Genomic DNA, 20468 nt, shown 5'->3' on the forward strand with positions numbered 1-20468 from the left:
AAATTTTTTTTTGAGTGAAAGCAAAAGTAGTTTTTGAGAAACACAAAAATGTAGTTTTTTTCCGAAAGCACTTTTGAGAATACTTAGAAGCACTTTTTAAAAGTTTCGTCAAACACTAATTGCTGCTCAAAAGTACTTTTCAAATTAATTAGCTAAATACAAATTGCTTTTCAACCAAACAACTTTGAGATTTTTTTCTTTAAAAAATAAGCCGATTTGAAAAGTTTGACCAAATAAACTTTATATTTTGAAGTATTAAACATGTCATATCATTTTTATAAGCGGTTTACGGAAGGTCAAAATTATAAATTTAGGGCTTTTTTGATACGAGGTATAAGAAATAATTAATTCTGAAATTAAATTTGATATGAGTTATCTCATGTTTGGTTGGAATAAAATCGGAGTATAACTAATTTTCGGAATTAAATTTGAGATGAGATTATCTACGTTTGGTTGGAATAAAATCGTGATATAACTAATCTCGAAATTAATTATTCCAGGATTTTAGTATTTTTTTTTATCTGATCTCTATAAAAAAACAATATAACTAATCCCAAAATAATAAATTATGGAATAACTTATTTCTACCTCTTAGGCGATATAAAAAGATTCTAAACACATTAAAAGTATTAGAAATGAGCTCCACTCAATTACTACGATAGAGTGACCGGGTAATACTTTATTTACCGCTACCGTAATTCGGTGAGATAATATAAATTTTCCTAACAGCTTCGGTACACCTTTTTTCGCAATTTCCAAACAGCGCCGGTATCCATCTCGAGCTCGGCTGAGAACAAGATGCAGGCAATCACGAGAAAATTAGGGCACCAATCTCTGAAACATTCACCTGCAATTTCATCTTTCAAGTCTCTCTACCCCCCCTCTGATGATCACTGTATGTATCGTTTCTCCCCTCTTTACGCATTTCTAGGGCAACTAAAGTTTTCATTTTTTCTATGAATTTTCCTAAAAGCGGTGATCTCTTATCGGATTGAGTTCTAGTGTTTTTTTTAAATTGTTGAGCGCATTCTATTATTTCAGATTGTGGTTCGCGGTTCGCATCTAATGTTGCCACCAGTGGTGGCGGACATCTAGCTCGCAAGGGAACTGGTGGAAGATCATCTGTTAGGTAAAATACCATACGTCAAACCTTTTTCTTTTTATTTCTGGGTTTTATTCTTGTTTTTAATCTTATTTCATATGTGTGTATAGATGGTACCAACTTGTTGAGACAGTGGTTTAATCAAATTGGTACATTTGCATTTGGTCGAGTGTTTTCCTGTGTAGGGATATGTTTAAGATTTGATCTCTAGATTTAGATAACTGCTTGCTTTTGATAACCTTTGGATAACTACTTCTTGTCCCAATTTATGTGATGCACTTTCTTTTTAGCCTGTACGAAAAAATGATACTTTTCTATGTTTAGAAATAATTTAACTTTAAATTTATCAATTAAAAAAGAAACAATTTAACTTGAAACTTCCATTTCACCTTTAATGAGGCGATTTATAGACACAAAAATATCTATGGTTTGTTTAGACCACAAGTTTCAATAATCTTCATTCTTTCTTAAAATCCGTGCCCAATCAAAGTACAAGAACAACAAAGCCAGTGAGTTCCCACAAGTGGGGTCTAGGTAGGGTAATGTGTACGCATACCTTACCCTTACCTTAGGAGGATAGAGAGACTGTATGCGATAGACCCTCGGCTAAAGACAAGATGAAAAAAAACAGTGACAACAAGTGATAACAACAACAAGATATTAAGAAAACTAAGGCGAAAGAAAGCACTCAAACAGTAGGTTGTACCAGCAATTCAAGAATAAAGAGATACCATGCTAACACTAATACTACCGGTTTGAGGAAGAAAAAGGGAAATGCTCGACTGCCTACTAACCTTCCCCCTAATTCTCGACCTCCACACCCTCCTATCAAGGGTCATGTCCTCGGTAAGCTCCAGTTGTACCATGTCCTGCCTAATCACCTTTCCCTAATACTTTTTCGGCCTACCTCTACTCCTCCTCCTATCCACCAAGGTCAACCTCTCATACCTCCTAACTAGGGCATCTGTGCTTCTCCTCTTCACATGTTCGAACCATCTCATCCTCGCCTCCTGAGTCTTATCCTCCACGAGGGCCACTCCCACCTTTTACCGAATAACTTCATTCTTAATCTTATCTAATCTGGTATGCCCGCACATCCATCTGAACATCCTCATTTCGGCTACTTTCATCTTTTGACTATGAGAGTTCTTGACTGGCCAACACTTCGCTCCATACAATATAGTCGGTCTAACCATGAATTTGTAGAACTTACCTTTAAGTTCTAGTGGTACATTCTTATCACACAAGACACCAGAAGCAAACCTCTATTTCATTCACCCTGCTCCAATACGATGTGTGTTATCCTCATCCATCTCCTATTTTCCTGTATTACTGTCCCAAGGTACTTGAAATTATTTCTCTTGGGAAGACCTATGCATCAAACCTCATATCAATGTCCGCTTTCTGAACTTACATTCCAAGTATTCGGTCTTGGTCCTGCTCAACCTGAAACCTTTAGATTCTAGGGTATGTCGCCAAACCTCCAACCTCTCATTAACACCACCTCGCGTCTCGTCAATCAGAATCATGTCATCTGCAAATAGCATACACCATGACACTTTTCCTTGAGTGTGACGCGTCAGTGTGTCCATCAAAGTACATCACATAAAATGGGACGGATGGAGTATTTGTCTTACGAGTCAAATTATGAGTATTGAATTGAAAGGGGCCTCAAATAGAGCAAAATGGAAATATGGAATTTATATAGCGACCGTAACGTTTGGGATGAAGGGTAGGATAGTAGTTTTTGTAATCTTATACTATTCCACTAAATTTGATACATCATTTTTCGTTTCTTAATACTGTGATGGATTTTTGTCTGTCGTTTTTACTCACTGTCATTTTAACTTGCTTGTTTGGGATCAAGTCATAGTTGTTGTATGATTTGGGATTTCATGTTCTTTTTGCTTATTGGTTCTCTTGAATACCTACATGATGAGTTGTAGCTTTTTCTTCATGTTTTTATTCGTGCAGATTCTTTGTTTCATTTTGATGTGTGCAATTAGAAGTATGTGTTTGTTAATTTTATATGTTCTGTGAATCCATTGTTTGTAGTGGAATCGTTGCTACAGTCTTTGGAGCTACTGGATTTCTTGGGCGTTATGTCGTCCAAGAGCTTGGTAACCTCATATTCCCTTCTCTTTAAATCGTATCATCTATAGGACGAAGTTACTTCAGCTAAATAGTGCTTGTTTTCCCTTTTTTGGTTTTTAGCTAAAATGGGCACTCAAGTCTTGGTTCCTTTCCGTGGATCTGAGGATTCTCCTCGTCATCTCAAGTTAATGGGCGACTTAGGACAGGTATACTGACAGTTGTGCTGCCATAATAGATCTTCTTTTATTTTATTGTTATCTGTTCTTTAAGTATTTTTTTAAATGTTTGAGCTTTATCTTAAGCGAACAGACATGAGTTATGATTACTTATGAAAGTGCTTCTCATTTTTATGAGGTTTCTGCCTCTCTTTGTTTAACTTGCCCAGATTGTTCCTATGAAATACAATCCCAGGGATGAAAATTCAGTTAAAGCTGTGATGGCAAAAGCTAATGTTGTGATCAATCTCATTGGTACGTCTTCTAGAATTCTTAGTTCGTGGTCCACAAAGATATCTTTTTAATTATTGCGGTAATTTTAACTCTATGGTTCCAGGAAGGGAATATGAGACCAGAAATTACAGCTTTGAGGAAGTCAACCACCATATGGCTGAACAGCTTGCAATGGTAGGTTCTGTTGCTATATTGCTTTATTCTGTACTTAGATTAGGTGAATATCACTGAAGTAAGCTTCATGTTAATTTTGAAAATACTGTCCGTTGCATTTTTTGGGTGACCTGTTTCTGTTTCTTGATAAGTAAAATGTTGTCCAATGCGTCAACTTGGGTATTAATACTTGAAGACAATCTAAAATTAAATCATCAAGTTATTACAACTTGTTCCTTTGGTTTCTGAGAGTGGTATCATCATCTTCTCTTTACAGATCCTGTGGTTCTCAATACTGTTGTTTATCTTAACTTGAACTTTGGTATTATTTGGACACACCTCTTTTTCTTCTGTTGTTCAATGTTTCTCTTTTCCCCTTTTGTATGTCATTGTTCAATATAACAGATTCACAAAGATAAAGTTCTGTGTACGCGTGTGCAGACTGACAGTGCATCTGCCTATCTGCTTATCTGCCTTTCTGATCCTAGTTTGTGCGCTTTGTGGAAAATAGAATTCTTCTGACCTAGCAAAGAACATGAATTTTCACTTAGTTTCATTAATAGGGTGGGAATTATATGTTTGAAATATTATTACCTTTCTCATAAAAAAATATATAATAAAAAATGTAATCTGGAGATGATAAGATTGATGGTGATATGATCATTGCCATGATATGAAATGATGAATCTGATGTTGCTTGCTTACTTTATGGTGTGCATATTTCAGGTGGCCCAGTTTGTGTCTAAGACCAAGTCCAAACCAATCATAATGGCTTCAAATTTTAAAGCCAAAATCAAACCAAGAGTAGTGAAAACACGCTGTCTTTGATCAGTTTTTAGAAAATCAGTTTATTATATTATATTTTGTTTGGAAACGATTTTTGAGCCAAATTACTAAGAACATAACTATGGATGTAAAGAAGATTCACTTTTTAATCAAAGAGGCTTTAACGAGTACAACTAAAATATGATAGTTAAAATATGCATAATAACAAATTCCTCCAACAACTCGAAAAGCTTTGATCTAGTGATAAAAGCGCAACACATGCTGTGCGGGTTAGATGCATGTCACGGGTTCGTATCTGTTACAGATAAAGGCTTGGTATCTAAGTGGAGAAGGGTAAAGGATGATCCACTGAGCTTCGAATCGTGCGCCACGCGCCACTAACCCTTGATGATTTCTCAGTTATAAAAAATGGAGAGAAACAAATTCCTTCAACTAAAATGTTTTGTTGTGAATTCTCCACTTTTTGTTAGATTACTTATAGATGGGAGATTCTCTCATTATTAATAAAATTATTTACCTTGTAAAAACATAAAAATCTTCGGAACCTAAAGTTTGCCATTACCTAAAGTAATGTAAATTTTGACAGCCTCAAAAAATATTATTTTCTCAGATGGACATAATATGAGTTGTTTGTAAGGAATCTCGATGTTACACTATTAGCTGCAAATAAAGGAAGAAACAGTCTTGAAACAAAACGGCTTATAGGGGAAGAGAAGCCAAATGAACACGTTAAGATATCTAATTTGCTAAATATAAACGAATTTTGGAATTATATATATATATATATATATATATATATATATATTTAATGTAGCCAAGGTAATGTGGCACCTCTCTTAGGCCAAGAACTCTATTTATCGTGGTATGAGAGAAATGCCACATCATTTTGGTTATGTCTACATATATATAAAAAGAGAGAGATTTCATGAAGACAATTGTTTGGGTATTACCCAAAAGTAATGAGAAGTTCAGTAACAAGGATACTAAGAAGAATTTATAAGAAGTGTATACAAAAGTTTGTTGGTTGTTTCATTTTCAAGAGCAGTCTAACTAATTTTGGAGAAATTTCAAGTTTGATTTGGATTCAGTTGGTTCTTGAAAATCATTTGCAACCCCTTTTGTCACACTATTTTTGCTTAGGATAGAGTGGGTATGAATATATCCTATGTGCGGTGAGGAAGCAAAGGAAAAGAAGAAAATGGAAAGGGTTGCATATGCCCAAAAAGCTTAACAAAATTTTATGCAAGATAGCAAATATTTGGATGGACCATAATATGAAAATTTTGTAATACCGAGGTTACATTATTAATTGCAAATAAAGGAAAAAAAATAGTTTTGAAACAAATACGACTTATGGAGAGAAACCAAATGAGGTTACATTATTAATTGCAAATAAAGGAAAAAAACAGTTTTGAAACAAATACGACTTATGGAGTGAAACCAAATGAACACGTTAAGATATCTAATAAACTAAGTATGAATAAGTTTTGGACTTTCTATTAATCTCTCTCTATATGTGTGTGTGTATTATATAAAGCTCGTTATAACGAAGGTGATGTGGCACTTCTTTTAGGCCATGATTTCTATTTATCTTGTCTGAAGAACGGTGCCACATTACCTCGGCTATGACCAGCTCTTTGTATATATGTAAAGACTAGAGAGAATATATATATATATATAGAGAGAGAGAGAGAGAGAGAGAGATTTAATGAAGATAATTGTGTGGTATTACCCTTTCATAATTATTTACGAGAAGTTCAGAAACAAGGAAACTAAGAAGAACTTGTAAGAAATGTATATAAAAAGTTGGTTGTTATTTTCAAGACTAGGGAACCTAATTTGGGAGAAATTTCAAGTTCAATTTGATTCAGTTGGTTCTTGAAAATCATTTGCAACCCCTTTAGTCACGCTATTTTTGGTTAGGGTAGAGAAAGGGATGTGTCTATCCTATGTGTGGTGACGAAGCAAAGGAAAAGAAGAAAATGGAAGGGTTGCATATGCCTGGAAAATTTAACAAAATTTTATGCAAGATGGCAAATATTTGGATGGTCATAATATGAATTGTCTGTAATGAATCTCAAGGTTACACTATTAATTGCAAATAAAAGAAGAAACAATTTTGAAACAAAATGACTTATGGGGGAAGAGAAACCAAAGCAACATCGCTAAGATATCTAATAAATTAAATATACATGACTTTTGGACTTTTTATTAATCTCTATATATAAAGTTAGTCATAGCCAAGGTGATGTGGCACCTCTCTTAGGCCAAAAACTCTATTTATCTGTCCTAAGAGAGATGCAATATTACCTTGGCCTTGACCAGCATTATATATAGAAAGAGAGAGATTTTATGAAGATAATTGTTTGGGTATTACCTTTCATAATTATGTACTAGAAGTTTAGTAACTAGGAAACTAATAAGAATTTGTGAGAGACCTATACAAAAATTTGTTGGTTGCTTCATTTTCAAGACCAGACCAACTAATTTCGGAGAAACTTCAAGTTCGGTTTGGATTCAGTTGGTTCAGGAAAATCAGCAACCCCTTTAGTCACACTATATTTGGTTAGGGTAGAGGAGGGCATGAGTCTAACAAAGAAAAAGAAGAAAATGTAAGGGTTGCAAATGCCTTAAAAAGACAACAAAATTTATGCTAGATGGTGAATATTCAGATGGACATAATATGAATTGTTTATAATGAATCTCGAGGTTACGCTATTAATTGCAAATGAAAGAAGAAACAGTTCTGAAACAAAACGAATTATGGGGGAAGAAAAACCAATTGAACACGTTAAGATATCTACTAAATTATATATACATGAATTTTGGGTTTTTTTTGTTAATTTTTACACAATTATATAAGTGTGTGTGGGGGTATATAGGCCAAGAACTCTATTTAATTTGTCCTAAAAGAGGTACCACATCACCTCGGCTATGGCCAACTTTATGTATATATATAGAGAGCAATTTGATGAAGATAACTGTTTGTTTGGGTATTACGATTTCATAATTATTTACAAGAAGTTTAGTAACAAGGGAACTAAAAACTTGGTGGTTGTTTCATTCTCAAGACCAAACCAACTAATTTTGGAGAAATTTCAAGTTTAATTTGATCCAGTTGGTTTTTGAAAATCATTTGCAACCCTTTTAGTCACACTATTTTTGGTTAGTGTTGAGGAGGGCATGAGTCTATCCTATATGCGGAGATTAAGCTAAGGAAAGAAGAGAATTGAAGGGTTGCATATGCTTTCCAACCCGTTTAAATTAAATTCACGTTTACTTTGCTTCTGGTTCTACCAAACAACACAAGTAGGAAGGGTTAAATGCTTTACCAGGAAAAGTAAATTACCCAGTCCCCTTATGTCATCCCCTCGTAGGCAGTTTACCAACCGCAGAACAATTTTGTTAATCAATAGATCATCATCATTTCCAAATCTCAAAATATGTTGTAACTTTACACCCTTATTGTACTAATTGAAAACAATTGTTTTTTCATGACATCCTAAATGGGCTAGAGAGTATCGGTTCTCTTAGAATTAAATGTCTGCATCAATCTCTTGCCATTGCCATAACCAACCATGACACTGGCGACCTTGATGTCTTAGCTTCCATTTTCACGTCAAATGACGTGCAAATTAGTGATCCTTTCTTCTGTCAGCTTTGTTGCTATAATAAGATGCTCTGAGGTTTGCGCCAGAGATGGATGACTAGGACTTAACATATACTCTGGTTTAAAGTACTGGAAATGACAGAGAGAGAATTAAATGATCTACTACATTCACTATTGTCTGCTCTTTCTTTTGAAGTTGTTCATGAAGAGTGTTTTGTCTGTACTAGCATGTACTTCTTTTGTCTGCAATGTTTCTGGTTGCATTTGATGATCTGTGACATTCACCGTTTTCTGCTCCTTTTGAAATCGTTTGTGAAGAGTATTTTGTCTGTAGTAATATGTACTTCCTATGTTGGCAGATAGCCAAAGAACACGGTGGTATCATCAGATTTATTCAAGTTTCTTGCTTGGGGGTGTCTCCTACATCCCCATCTAGAATGCTCAGAGCTAAAGCTGCGGCGGAAGAAGCTGTTGCACGCGAACTTCCTGAGGTGAAACATAGCCAAATTATGTTTAATCTATTACATGTACCTTTCAGGCTGAAATTATGCTCTTACTCTTCCCCCTACCCCCACCCCCACCCCCACCCCAAAAAGGAGACGTGTATCATATGGACAGCCTTATTAGAGGCTCGTACAATGTGCACTTAAGCCCTGAAGTTCAGTTAAAGCCTGGTTTTGTGCTTAGCCTCACTTGAGCGGCGCTTTATGAAGGTGCAAATGTGTGCACCTCATCAACCACTGGCACTGTCTTTGAGAAGGCAGTACTAGAAAACAAAATAGAACTGCATCTTTAATTTTTTATGAATTAAGCTCATTGATGGCATCAAGAAGATGCAAAAGTAGAATAAAAGAGAATCCAACGAAAAATGAGTGATCTCCAATACATGAGAAGCTAATATAAGACCAGGGAGCTGACGAAGTTCAAAGAATTGTCAGGGGAATCTACAGGGGACAAATTGTGCCAAACTAAAGAGATACATTAAGCACCTAGCTTTAATAGAGTGATTTGGAGTTGATACACCATCAAAACACCTTCTATTCCTTTCTGTCCACAAACACCAAAAGAAGCTAACAGGGATCAGTCTCCAGATTCTCCTGATGGCTCTATGAACTTTTTTTTGATGAAGTAACTTGTTGATGGCTCTATGAACTTTCCGTGCCTCCAGTTTTCAAAGGCATCTTGATATCAAAAGTTAAGAAAAACATTCTCCACAAATCTGAATGCATCTTTTCATCTAAATAAATAAGTTTAAAATGGCTTTTAAGCTTGATTGACATAATGTTTACTTTGTATATTTCGCTTAATTATAATTATTCAATTCTTTCATCCAAAGTTGTTATTGTGTTTGCAGTTATCTTTCCTTGCTTTGCTTGTATCTATTTTTATTTAATTTCGCTTCGGGAAAGCCCCAACAAAATTTGGCGCTTTCCTGTGCCTTTCGCTTTTGATTCTTTCTCTGATTTCAGGTTGAACTTATCAGTTGTATTACTTCCTGCACCCATTTCGACCCCTAGAGGCCCAAGAAGAAAAAGAGGACAAAAAACTACAGTAAATGACTAGAAATAAGAAGTAATAGAAAATGAAATCAAAACTGCAAGACAATTTGTCTGAAGAAAAAGAATTCTATTAGTTACATAACTGAGATCACAATAATTACAAAAGGTGATTTTTTTTTTTCTTGATCAAGGAAATGTATTTTATTAAATAGGACCGAGAAGGTACACAAAAGAAGATGACTCCAAAGAATTCTAATTAAGTTATAAAGAAATTGTAGATCTCAGAGCAGGATCTGGTGTTCCTGGAGAAAGGAAATGGAGAATTGGTTAATAGTAAGTGGGAAATTTGGTTTTTGTTGTGGGGTGGGGAGGGGAGGGTTTCTTTTGGGGGGGGGGGGAATCAAACGGCAGTAGGGAGCAACAGTCGGGAGTTGGTCGTGAAGACCAGTGGGGTAGAGTAACAACCAGGGATGGGGATGAGGGTGAAGCAGTTTTGGTGTATAACACACCACCAACTTTATGGCCACTGGATGGAAAAATTGTCACCACAGTGAGATGCTGGGCCATAGTGGCTTGAAACAGAACATGGGGGAAGCAGAGAGGAATAGGTGAGGAGGAAAATGAATTGGAAGAAGTTCCAGTTGTATACTGGGAAGTTTTTGCACCACGTAAACATAATTATTATCAGAAAAGGAATTTGAAGAAGTTTTCCCCTAACCTTGTATATGTGCAGGTAAAAACCATTTCCCTTTTGCTTGCTTATAAAAAGAAAGGAAATTGTCATAGCCTGATGGATATCTTAGGTTGCTTTATTTAGTTTGATTTCTTCAAGTTACAACGTGCTTACTCCAGTCTCAAATGTTTTAAATTTAAATCATTGTTCTGGGGTGAAGTTGCTGATCTGCTCACTCATCTTCAGGTGACCATAATGCGTCCAGCAGTGATGATTGGTACAGAAGATAGAATTCTGAATCCATGGGCACACTTTGCAAAGAAATATGGTTTTATCCCTCTGTTCGGAGATGGTTCGACAAAGTATGTGTCCGCAACAATTTATTGTCATTCTGGGAGAATTTATTTAGCATCTATGGCTCATGCTCTTAGAAATGCTTTTGCAGAATTCAACCTGTATTCGTTGCCGATGTTGCTTCTGCAATTGTTGCTTCTTTGAAAGACAATGGTATCAGCATGGGAAAAGTTTATGAACTTGGTGGCCCAGATGTTTACACTATGCATGAATTGGTCAATATCTGCCCTATTGTCCTCTTTCCTTACTGCTTTTCCTGTTTTTAGTATCTCATTCTTTAAATTAAATTGTTTAATGGAGTTCTGCTGATCATATTTTGCAACAGGCAGAGCTCATGTTTGATATGATCCGTGAATGGCCGCGCTATGTGAATGTTCCTTTTCCTATTGCTAAGGCAAGTTCTTAAATGGATGGTTTCTCTATGGCTCAATAACAACTTTTTGTCACTATTTATTTTCTCGAACCAAGTTTTCAAACACATCTGCTTCTATATTCACTTTATATGTTTCTTGTCTTGTAAGTGGGTCTATCTGTTACTTTAGGTGTCTCATTTTTGGTTTATGGAAGTTTTGGATTTGGAAACCTGCTCGTATCTCTGGGTATGCGAATGTTGTAGCTCTTAGCTAAGTGCTCCTTATGTTACCTGGTGCTGCCTGCTTATTGTACATGATGAAGTTGGATTTCTAGATACAATAGAGGAACTACACTTTTTGTAATTATGTCTTTTAGCACTGGCTTAGTGCAAGTACTTATAAAAATTTTAATTACTTATAAATAAAAAAAGGTGCTCCGTATGGTACCTTTTAGGTGGCACTTTAGGTTTCTCCATTCACTCTAAGTAGTAAAGAATTTATAGGAACCAATATCAGGATAGATGCTATAGTCCAACTGCATATATGACAAAGCATATTAGGTTTCTCCATTGCAGATCAGATGTAATGGACCCAATAGTCTGTCTTTCAGAACTTGAGATGAAGTAAACTCAATTTGACTGCATTAACAGTAAGAAAAATTTAATCATTTTGACTGCATTAACAGTAAAAAAATTTAATCAATTTGACTGCATTAATACAACAATAGCATGTAAATGTGATATATGGAGCATGCTATTTATTAACTTGGTAAACTTGCACAACCAATTTGACTACATCAATCTAGCAATATGTGACACATGGAGCATGCTATTTATTAACTAGGTGAACTCTACGAATTTTTCTACTTATTATTAAAAAAATTGCCAATATTCTTATATTAGCGCATGTACAAGGACTATTTTATTTGCAGTTTGAATTGAAGCAGAGATGTAAATATATTTTAAACTTTAACAGCAGAGTTTGGGGTAGTTGGTGATAGAAAAAATGTCGAAGGTATGGTAAATGGAAGAATGGATCAAGTAGATGATATCTAGTCGAAATTAAAGGAGTAGTTGTTACACTCACAGCATTTGGTGTTTGACGGGAGTCCTTTTATTCTAGCTAGAGAATTGTAATTTGGTGTAGGAATAAGTGTGAATTTCGAACCTTTAGCTTTAGGGAATTCCCATTTTTGCCTTTAAACAAAAATTATTTGGCATTGGCCTGAAGTAGAACTAAACATATTGGGAGATACAAGGGATTCATATAGCCAATTCTAACTAGTATGGAGTTGAGCCATAGTTGATTGGTTGATTGACTGTGTGGAAATTTGTTTGGGGTAGGGGTTTTTTTTTGGGGGGGGGGGGTCATTGTGAGTTTTTATATAATGCGTTAAAAAGTCAAGAGAATTGTCAAGAACATTGTGTTGAATACCTGAATACTTTATGAAAAATGTTATGTAGAATATTCTTTTTTTTAATCAGAGTATTCTTCTTTTTATTAGAATATTCTTAATGGTTATGTTATAAATTGAATGTTGAGAGGGTCATTATGAATCCTCTTAAAAAAGAGAATCATTAAGAATATTATGTAGGGAGATCTTGATGATTATGTCAAATTGATAAATTTCATTAGCTCCTAACATTCTTGCCTACATCAATGATCAAAGTTCTGCTTCAGTGATCAACAAAAGTTCTTAATGTTCTTTTGATAACGCTGTTGTCTGCGGCAGCTAGCACGACTACTTCAAAGGACACCGACATTCTTCCACCAATAGAGATGCTTAGGTAGATTGGAAGGAAAAAATAAACCACCTAGATTTTTTTGAGAAAAAATGAACCATGGGATTCCATGGTTTTTCATTCATGCTTCATAGACCGTTAGGCCATACTACAACAACAACAACAACAACAACGACCCAGTATAATTCCACAAGTGGGGTCTGGGGAGGGTAATATGTACGCAGACCTTACCCCTACCCCGAAGGGTAGAAAGGCTGTTTCCAGGAGACCCTCGGCTCCAAAAAAGCAACAGGAGACGATATATTAGTACCATAAAAATGCATAATAAAATAACAGCTTTATAAGAGATATGAAATACAGAATACGAAATACGAAATAGATGGCTGGTATAGTAAAAACTAGCAGGTAAAACCCTGCATCAATAGACGACCAATGACATTCTTAGTCTAACTCCTAACTGGCTAGTCTCACTCTATTGTGCTGTAGAAATATTCACAACTTTCCCCTAACCTACAACCTTAATGCTCGACCTCCATAATTCCCTGTCAAGGGCCATGTCCTCAGTAATCCTAAGTCGCGCCATGTCCTGTCTGATCACCTCTCCCCAATACTTCTTAGGTCGCCCTCTACCTCTCCGCGTGCCCACTACAGCCAGTCGCTCACACCTCCTCACCGGTGCATCAGTGCTCCTCCTCTGAATGTGCCCGAACCATCTGAGTCTTACTTCCCGCATCTTGTCCTCCATGGGGGCCACGCCCACCTTCTCTCGAATATCTTCATTCCTAATCTTATCCATCCTTGTATGCCCGCACATCCACCTCAACATCCTCATCTCTGCTACTTTCATCTTCTGGATGTGTGAGTTCTTTACCGGCCAACATTCAGTTCCATATAACATGGCAGGCCTAACCACTGCTCTATAAAACTTACCTTTTAGTAACGGTGGCACTTTCTTGTCACACAAGACTCCCGACGCTAACCTCCACTTCATCCACCCCACCCCTATACGGTGTGTGACATCCTCGTCAATCTCCCCGATCCCCTGAATAACCGATCCAAGGTACTTGAAACTACCCCTCTTGGGAATGACTTGAGAGTCAAGCCTCACTTCAACTCCCGCTTCCGTCGGCTCAACTCCAAATTTGCACTCGAGGTATTCCGTCTTCGTCCTGCTCAACTTGAAACCTTTAGACTCAAGAGCATGTCTCCAAATTTCTAGCCTCTTGTTGACGCCGCCCCGTGTCTCATCAATTAGAATAATGTCATCAGCAAATAGCATGCACCATGGCACCTCCCCTTGAATATGATGAGTCAGTGCATCCATCACCAGGGCAAATAGGAATGGGCTGAGCGCAGACCCTTGGTGCAACCCCGTAATAACTGGAAAGTGTTCAGAGTCGCCTCCTACTGTCCTAACCCGAGTCTTAGCTCCATCATACATGTCTTTAATCACCCTAATATAGTTACTCGGGACCCCTTTATCCTCTAAGCAGCTCCATAAGACCTTCCTAGGAACCTTATCGTACGCTTTCTCCAGATCAATAAACACCATGTGGAGATCCTTCTTCTTATCTCTGTACTGTTCCACCATCCTCCTAATAAGGTGGATAGCTTCTGTGGTAGATCGCCCCGGCATGAACCCGAACTGGTTGTATGAAATAGACACCGACCTTCGCACTCTCATTTCTACCACTCTCTCCCAAACTTTCATGGTATGACTTAGTAATTTGATGCCCCTATAGTTGTTACAGCTCTGGACATCACCCTTGTTCTTATACAACAGAACCATTGTACTCCACCTCCACTCTTCAGGCATCCTATTAGACTTGAATATAACACTAAACAATCCAGTAAGCCATTCCAAGCCTGCTCTACCCACACACCTCCACAGTTCAACCGGAATTTCGTCTGGCCCGGTAGCTCTGCCCCTTCTCATCTTACGCATTGCCTCCATGACTTCATCGATCTCAATGTCCCTACAATTACTTAATTCATGGTGACTGTCGGCATTCCTCAATTCCCCAAGTATAATATCCTGATCCCTTTCTTCACTTAGAAGTTTATGAAAGTAGGTCTGCCACCTCTTCTTAATCTGGTCATCTCCCATCAAAACTTTGTCGTCATCATCTTTTATGCACCTCACTTGGTCCAGATCCCGAGTTGTCCTCTCTCTCGCCTTAGCGAGTCGGAATAACTTCTTCTCCCCACCTTTGTTCCTTAGTTCCTCATACAGACGAGCAAAAGCTGTCGTCTTAGCCTCCGTCACTGCCATCTTCGCCTCCTTCCTAGCTACCTTATACCTTTGACTGTTCTCTCTCTTCTCCTCCTCGTCAGTGCTCCCTACTAACCGCAGGTAAGCCGCCTTCTTTGCTTCCACTTTACCTTGGACAACTGCATTCCACCACCAATCTCCTTTGTGGCCACCATTGTGGCCCGTAGATATCCCTAACACCTCTCTCGCCGCCTTTCTTATACAGTCCGCCGTCGTCGACCACATTGTGTTTGCGTCCCCACTACTTCTCCAAGCTCCCATTGCCGATAACCTTCCTTCCAACTCTTTAGCTTTATCCTTAGTTAAGGCGCCCCACCTAATCCTGGGGCGTCCTTGTACTGACCTCTTCTTCCTCCTTATCCTAATACAAATGTCCATCACCAAAAGCCTATGCTGCGTTGAGAGGGTCTCACCTGGGATAACCTTGCAGTCCTCGCACAACCTTCTGTCGCATCTCCTGAGGAGGAGATAATCAATCTGAGTCTTCGCCACCGAACTTTGGTAAGTAACCAAATGTTCATCCCGCTTCGTAAAACTCGAGTTCGCAATGACTAGATCGAAAGCCTTGGCAAAGTCCAACAGCGAAATGCCCCCTCCGTTCCGCTCCCCGAAACCAAAGCCGCCATGCACCTCAGTGTACCCACCTGCGGATGACCCGATATGACCATTGAAATCTCCTCCTATGAATAACCTCTCAGAAGGCGGTATACTACGAACAATCTCATCCAACTCCTCCCAAAAACGCCTCTTAATATCCTCATCCAAGCCTGCTTGCGGTGCGTACGCGCTAACGACATTTAAGGTACCCTCACCCACCACCAACTTAATAGTCATTAGTCTATCATTCACTCGCCTGACCTCTACCACAGACTCTTTAAGATGGCTATCTACCAGGATACCCACTCCATTCTTACCCCTCAGGACACCAGAGTACCACAACTTATACCCATCCACGTTTTTCGCCCTCGATCCGACCCACCTAGTCTCCTGGACACACGCTATATTAATCTTCCTCTTCTGAAGGATTTTCGCCAACTCTATGGATTTACTCGTTAGTGAACCTATGTTCCATGACCCGATTCTCAACCTATAGGCTCCCTTGCCCCCTCTACCTCCCCTGCTACCCGTCCCACCCCCTGACCCCAGCCTCACACTCTGCCCCACCCGAGGACATGCCCTTATTCTATCATCCCAGACTGCAGCCACTACACCTACAACAATCTAGAGAAGACTCGCTAGTGCACAACGGACAACAAATCAAACTAGGAGGAAACAAGTGGTAACTAGTATCCTAGTTGAAAGGTTTAACTATTGCGAAGTAAAGTACCAGTAATTTAGCTAACACCAAAAGGGAAACAGTAAAACAGGAGGTACCAACTCCCGATAACAAAACCTGTGGCTGATTTGCTGTACTCGAAATAGTTGTACGCTCACGCACCACTTCCTACCGCCCTTTGCTGACACTCGCCCAGGTTGCTCTCCTTCGCCAGTGCTCGTGCGCCCAACTTGTCTCCAATACTTCGAGAATTCCTGAAAACACAGAAAATACCACGACCCAAAAACCCGAAGGAGCTATCACCGCTACCACTGGTATAGCCCCAACAATATAAAATGTACAAAGAAAGGAGAAGAAGAAAACAAGAATATAAGGGGGTGGGGGCAGATTTGGGACGCAAAAGGGGTGGGGCAAGAAGACCCGATACAGTCAGTTAAAAAACAGCATGTACTCCTTTAGATATGTCTACTTGAAACACCCAGAAAGAAATGACTAAAAATTTCAAGAACCGTTTCACAGTCCCTTGATTTTAAAAATGACCTTCAACTTAAAGCCCAGAACAAGAAAACTATAAAACTCATTTTTTGTAACATACCAGCAAAAAAAGTTGAATTAATCCTGAAAAGTCAAAATTCTAAATAACTACACCATAAAACAACAAGAACAAAATTGATATTGAAACAAAAATATTACTACAACAAAAAGCTTTAAAATTTTATTTTAACCATGAAACAGAGTATATAGCACGCATTTTCACCAAAATATAAACATAAAACTAACACAAATATCAAGAGACCAATCTTCACACTAACACAATAGAGCATTAAAATATATCTAAAAACGGAAAAATAAGTCAAATCTGAAATGATAAAAAAAGAAACTCAAATATCAGAGTTCGATTTTGAGCAAAACCCAGAAAAGAAAATTCGACTTTGACCGAAACCCAGATGAGAAAGTTCAATTTTGAGCAAAACCCAGATAACAAAATTCGATTTTAAGCAAAACCCAGATGCTAAAATTCAATTTAGAACAAAACCAAGATAATGAAATGGAGCTTACCGGGTTTTTCAGGCTTCGATAGTGAACCAGATCTAGGGTTTCAGCAGGAGGGAGAGAGGAGAGAGAGAAAAAGGTAAATCTTACGGTAAATCTTACGGTAGGCCATACTCTTGGTGCAAAAAAGATTGATAATAATAATAATAATAATAATAATAATAATAATAATAATAATAAAATTATTATGTTATTGCAATTAGGCATCTCAAGGACTAGAAAACTTTTTATTTATTCTCGTAGCTCAAAAGTTCTTTCTGTATGAGGAGCTCTATTAAATATTATTCATAACCAATTCACAACGAGAGGGCTGTGTGTGTGTGTGTGTTGCTGTGGCTGACAGAGTGTGTCAGGGTTCATACAATCTTGGTAAGACTTACATAGTTCCTCCTACAGAAGGGCGACCATACATCATCCCACTAAAGTTATTCTTTGTTTTTATAGTTTTATCATTCTTGCTATTTGGTGACTGTTCCAATGGCAATCTCCTCTTCTTGTGTATGTCTCTGATGTTCTCCCTTGTTCCAACTAATTCTCATTCATTTTACCAAGCCGAACACAATGGTGAAAATTTGTCCCTGAAGTCATTGGTCATACAGCTTGAAGTCTCTGGCTCTCAGCTCTAGTGATGTGTCTGTCCCATGTGCTTTTACACAGCATCAATTGTGTAGGACTAGAGTCATCAGTGCTCTATCTTTTCTTAGTGATATTCATGTTATCGTCAAATCATCACTAGACAATATCGTGGATTCAATGATCTGGTCAATCTCTTAGTAGTCTTGTCTGTCAACTGCTATGCATGTCCCCTGCACAGTATATCTCGTAGATTTATAATAGTACGATGGCCAAATCAGCGTCGCAGATTAAAATTATTGTGGTGTCCGTTTCTGATTGACAAACTCAGTTGCTTCACCACATCGAGCTTTTGGAGGCATGTTGAAGGTCAAGAGAATTTTGAAGAATGTTGTGTAAACTATTAGTAGTGTATATGTTTTAGTTAAAGTCAAAAGAATCACTAAGGATTTTTGTGGAAACTTCTTAAAAAAACATTTAGAATCTCAATAATTGGAAATTTTCTTTGGTTCATGTAAATCAGCTTCTTGTATGGGGAGGTTTCTTGTATGTTGTTAATTACCACTTGCAATTAAGAGTTTTCTCCCTTCTCTTTTCACAAAATGCAAAATAGCTCTCGCTCCTTTTCAAATTGAATACTCCTAAGTTTTATGATCGATTGTGCCAAAGAAAGTCCAATCTCCAAATAAAATATTTCGCATGTTATTACCTGCACTTATATACTTAATGAGTCACGATCCTAAAGCAGTTTTGGTCAAAAGTATGCATCCTGTTTTAGTTTGTTAAGTATTGGTTTCCTTTCATTGCAATAGTGTTTAGGGCACAAACAATTGTTTGGGGATAGTGTTAACAGACTTCCAGAGCCAAAGGAACTAGGGCAATTCTGTTTTATTTTCTCTCTCTCCCTTTCTTTTATCGTCTAATTTTGTAAATTAGGACATCTTGTCCTCCTTGGCATTCTTCATTTGATTTCAAGTTAACTAATCTCTATGAAAAAGGAAAAGAAAACATTTTCTCATTAGCCTGCTTCAATTTGTATTCCAACTAAAGAAATTAGAACAAGGTTATCATAAGGGAGGAGGATACAATAAGATCTTCAACTTCAAAGCCGATTAAAGCATTTTTCCGTATCTCGTTTGAATTGTTGAAGTTATGGAGGTGTTCTTCCGCGTTCTCGTCTCAACTTTGTTGTGCTTATTTGGTCACATGGCATTCAGTGATATGCAACCGGTGGAGGTGCTTGTTCTGTCCTTGCTGATAGTTCAGGATAGCATAGGGATCCTTGCATATGAATCCTGTCTGACATATTTACATTTTGGGCTGTTTTTATTTCAGGCTATTGCATCTCCTAGAGAATTTTTGCTTAACAAGGTTCCAGCTCCAATGCCTACCCCTACGATATTTAATCTGGATGCAATTGAAGCCCTTGCCACGGACAACATTGTGTCAAAAGATGGTTTGCCTTCTTATCTTATTTAATGGTTGGTTTTCTTTTGGCCATCTCATACATACGCATCCTCACCGTTCAATTTGTGGTTATTTTTCAGCTTTGACTTTTGAAGATCTAGGGCTTGCGCCACATAAAGTGAAGGGATATCCGGTTGAGTTTCTTATCCAGTATCGTAAAGGTGGACCAAATTATGGGTCAACTGTTAGTGAAAGAGTGTCTCCTGAATCTTATCCATGAAGTTCTTTGGTCTAGCATGAACGCCATTTGGACCTTATTAGGAAGATTGGTGCAGGTAGTTGTTTCCTATGTTACAAGTTCCTAACTGAGAAGTGTATTATTCTGTTCTTAATTTTTTCTGCCTGCATTGTAGACATTTTCATTGATCAATATATACATTTGTCACCAGTTATTTCAGCTTCTTTTACAAGATTTCTGGAGTACAGCCGCGACAACGGGAAAATAAATGCAAAGAGAGTTTTTCAGCAAATGCAAGTTGTGTAATGCTGAGACCTACACTCTTTTTGGGAAAGATGGAGTTGACTATGATTTTAGGTGTTTTTTGTGCCGTTGTCTCGAGGAGATTGTATTTTCTTTTTCGAGTTCACTTCTGTGTTCTCCCTTCTGTATTTCACCTAAGTAGTAACCAAGAAAAGTTGGAACATGATTGTAGTGTCAGGGTAAAAAAATATTATTTCAGTGTATTCCTTCTGTCCAACTTTTGCCATTGCTGTTCTTCTATTTGGCTGTTCAAATAACCGTGTAAGTCTCCTAAATAAACAGAATACATACTTAAATCCTTTACAATGCCAATGATGTCTTCCTGGTGGGAAATGTTTTTCTTTTCAGCCTATGTAGATGGGAAGTGCAGCCATTTTTCATGAACATTTATTTATGCGTCTTGTGCGTTCGACAACTAGTTTAAATCTGAACGTCAGATGCTTCACTATTTATACCTTTAGCCTGTATTCTCTCATCAGATGTGAATCCTGGAAGAAAGTATTGATAAGAGTGTTGATCAAGTTATTCCAA

At 37.6% G+C, this 20468-nt stretch overlaps 1 protein-coding gene across 1 annotated transcript; it reads left to right on the forward strand.

Moving 5' to 3' along the window:
* The first annotated feature begins 733 nt into the window (after positions 1–733).
* On the forward strand, positions 734–20270 carry LOC104215773 (NADH dehydrogenase [ubiquinone] 1 alpha subcomplex subunit 9, mitochondrial). The gene is made up of 13 exons (XM_070156134.1): positions 734–895; positions 1042–1129; positions 3158–3222; positions 3317–3402; positions 3582–3666; positions 3749–3819; positions 8554–8685; positions 10613–10728; positions 10812–10935; positions 11046–11114; positions 19325–19445; positions 19537–19731; positions 19846–20270. The coding sequence occupies exons 1-12, from the start codon at positions 799–801 to the stop codon at positions 19674–19676; spliced, it is 1194 nt and encodes a 397-aa protein (XP_070012235.1). The 5' UTR covers positions 734–798; the 3' UTR covers positions 19677–19731; positions 19846–20270.
* The last annotated feature ends 198 nt before the right edge of the window (positions 20271–20468 follow it).

The sequence above is a fragment of the Nicotiana sylvestris genome, chromosome 9 (assembly GCF_000393655.2).
Source record: "Nicotiana sylvestris chromosome 9, ASM39365v2, whole genome shotgun sequence".
In the NCBI taxonomy this organism is placed as follows: Eukaryota; Viridiplantae; Streptophyta; class Magnoliopsida; order Solanales; family Solanaceae; genus Nicotiana; species Nicotiana sylvestris.

Bases quoted from the DNA above. Each gene is read 5' to 3' on its own strand.
- LOC104215773 (XM_070156134.1), top strand. From the start codon at position 799: ATGCAGGCAATCACGAGAAAATTAGGGCACCAATCTCTGAAACATTCA. The intron at 1,130-3,157 runs GTAAAATACCAT...CATTGTTTGTAG, and splicing joins GGTGGAAGATCATCTGTTAG to TGGAATCGTTGCTACAGTCT. The intron at 3,403-3,581 runs GTATACTGACAG...TAACTTGCCCAG, and splicing joins TAATGGGCGACTTAGGACAG to ATTGTTCCTATGAAATACAA.